This window comes from Octodon degus, unplaced genomic scaffold (assembly GCF_000260255.1).
Source record: "Octodon degus isolate 3935 unplaced genomic scaffold, OctDeg1.0 scaffold00239, whole genome shotgun sequence".
Classification (NCBI taxonomy): domain Eukaryota; kingdom Metazoa; phylum Chordata; class Mammalia; order Rodentia; family Octodontidae; genus Octodon; species Octodon degus.
In genome coordinates, this window is record NW_004524815.1 from 37,306 (window position 1) to 38,527 (window position 1,222).

Below are 1,222 nucleotides of genomic sequence, written 5' to 3' on the forward strand. Positions count from 1 at the left end.
GGCTAGAGTTCAGGCCTCCATATCAATATAATCTGATCGATGGCATCATAACCCCCTTGTAACCACGAGGTGCCCAGGGAGGTCCACCCCTCTCTGGTGAAAAGCAAGCTATCTCTATGTATGGAAGGTGCTTTTGGCCCACCAGACCACCTTTCCTGAGAACATCTGGTCTACCTACATGTCTACTTCTGCATTACCACCTGGTAACGGTGTGATAATATCACAGAAACTACGCTTCAAAGTTAAGAGCTCTCTTCTTTAATTTAGCTTTGCAGAATTAATCTCCCATATGAAAATATTAGAAATATATTGTTTTTCTACTTTGGCCATCTAGACTATATTTTATGGCAAATGCTCGTGAAGGAGCACAACATCACGGTGGTGACGGAATTCATCCTGCTGGGCATCACAGATCATCCTGAGCTACAGGCCCCACTCTTTGTGCTGTTCCTCGTCATCTACCTGACCTCGCTGGTGGCCAACCTGGGCATGATCGTCCTCACCCAGCTGCACCCCCAGCTGCAAACCCCCATGTACTTTTTCCTCAGACACCTGGCTCTCACTGATCTTGGCTATTCCACAGCTGTGGGACCCAAAATGCTGGTAAATGTTGTTGAAGACGAAAATACAATCTCCTATTCTTTTTGTGCCACACAGCTAGCTTTCTTTATTGTGTTCATTATTAGTGAGCTTTTCATCCTGTCTGCGATGTCCTATGACCGCTACGTGGCCATTTGTAACCCTCTCCTCTACACTGTCATCATGTCCCCAAGAGTGTGTTGGGTGCTAGTAGTGATTCCTTACCTCTATTGCACATGTGTGTCTCTTCTAATTACCATAAAGATTTTCACCTTATCCTTCTGTGGACACAATCTCATCAGTCATTTCTACTGTGACAGTGTCCCCTTGTTGTCATTGCTCTGCTCAGATGCTCATGAAGTTGAAATGATAATTCTGATCTTGTCCATTTTTAATTTGATTTCCTCTCTTCCAGTTATCCTCGTGTCCTACCTGCTCATCTCCATAGCCATTCTCAGGATGAAGTCCGCAGAGGGCAGGCGCAAAGCCTTCTCCACTTGTGGGTCTCACCTGACTGTGGTTACTGTGTTCTATGGGACACTGATATTTATGTATGTGCAGCCCAGGGCCAGTCACTCCAGTGACTCCACTGACAAAGTGGCTTCTGTATTTTACACTCTTGTCATCCCCATGCTGAATCCAT

General features: G+C 45.6%; 1 protein-coding gene across 1 annotated transcript in view; it reads left to right on the forward strand.

Moving 5' to 3' along the window:
• Positions 1 to 351: 351 nt before the first annotated feature.
• Positions 352 to 1,222, forward strand: part of LOC101570378 (olfactory receptor 8K3-like) — a 9,929-nt gene continuing 9,058 nt past the window's right edge. The window contains exon 1 of the mRNA XM_012512603.1: positions 352 to 1,220. Coding sequence (XP_012368057.1) covers positions 352 to 1,220 — 869 coding nt within the window. The remainder of the gene's footprint in view (positions 1,221 to 1,222) is intronic.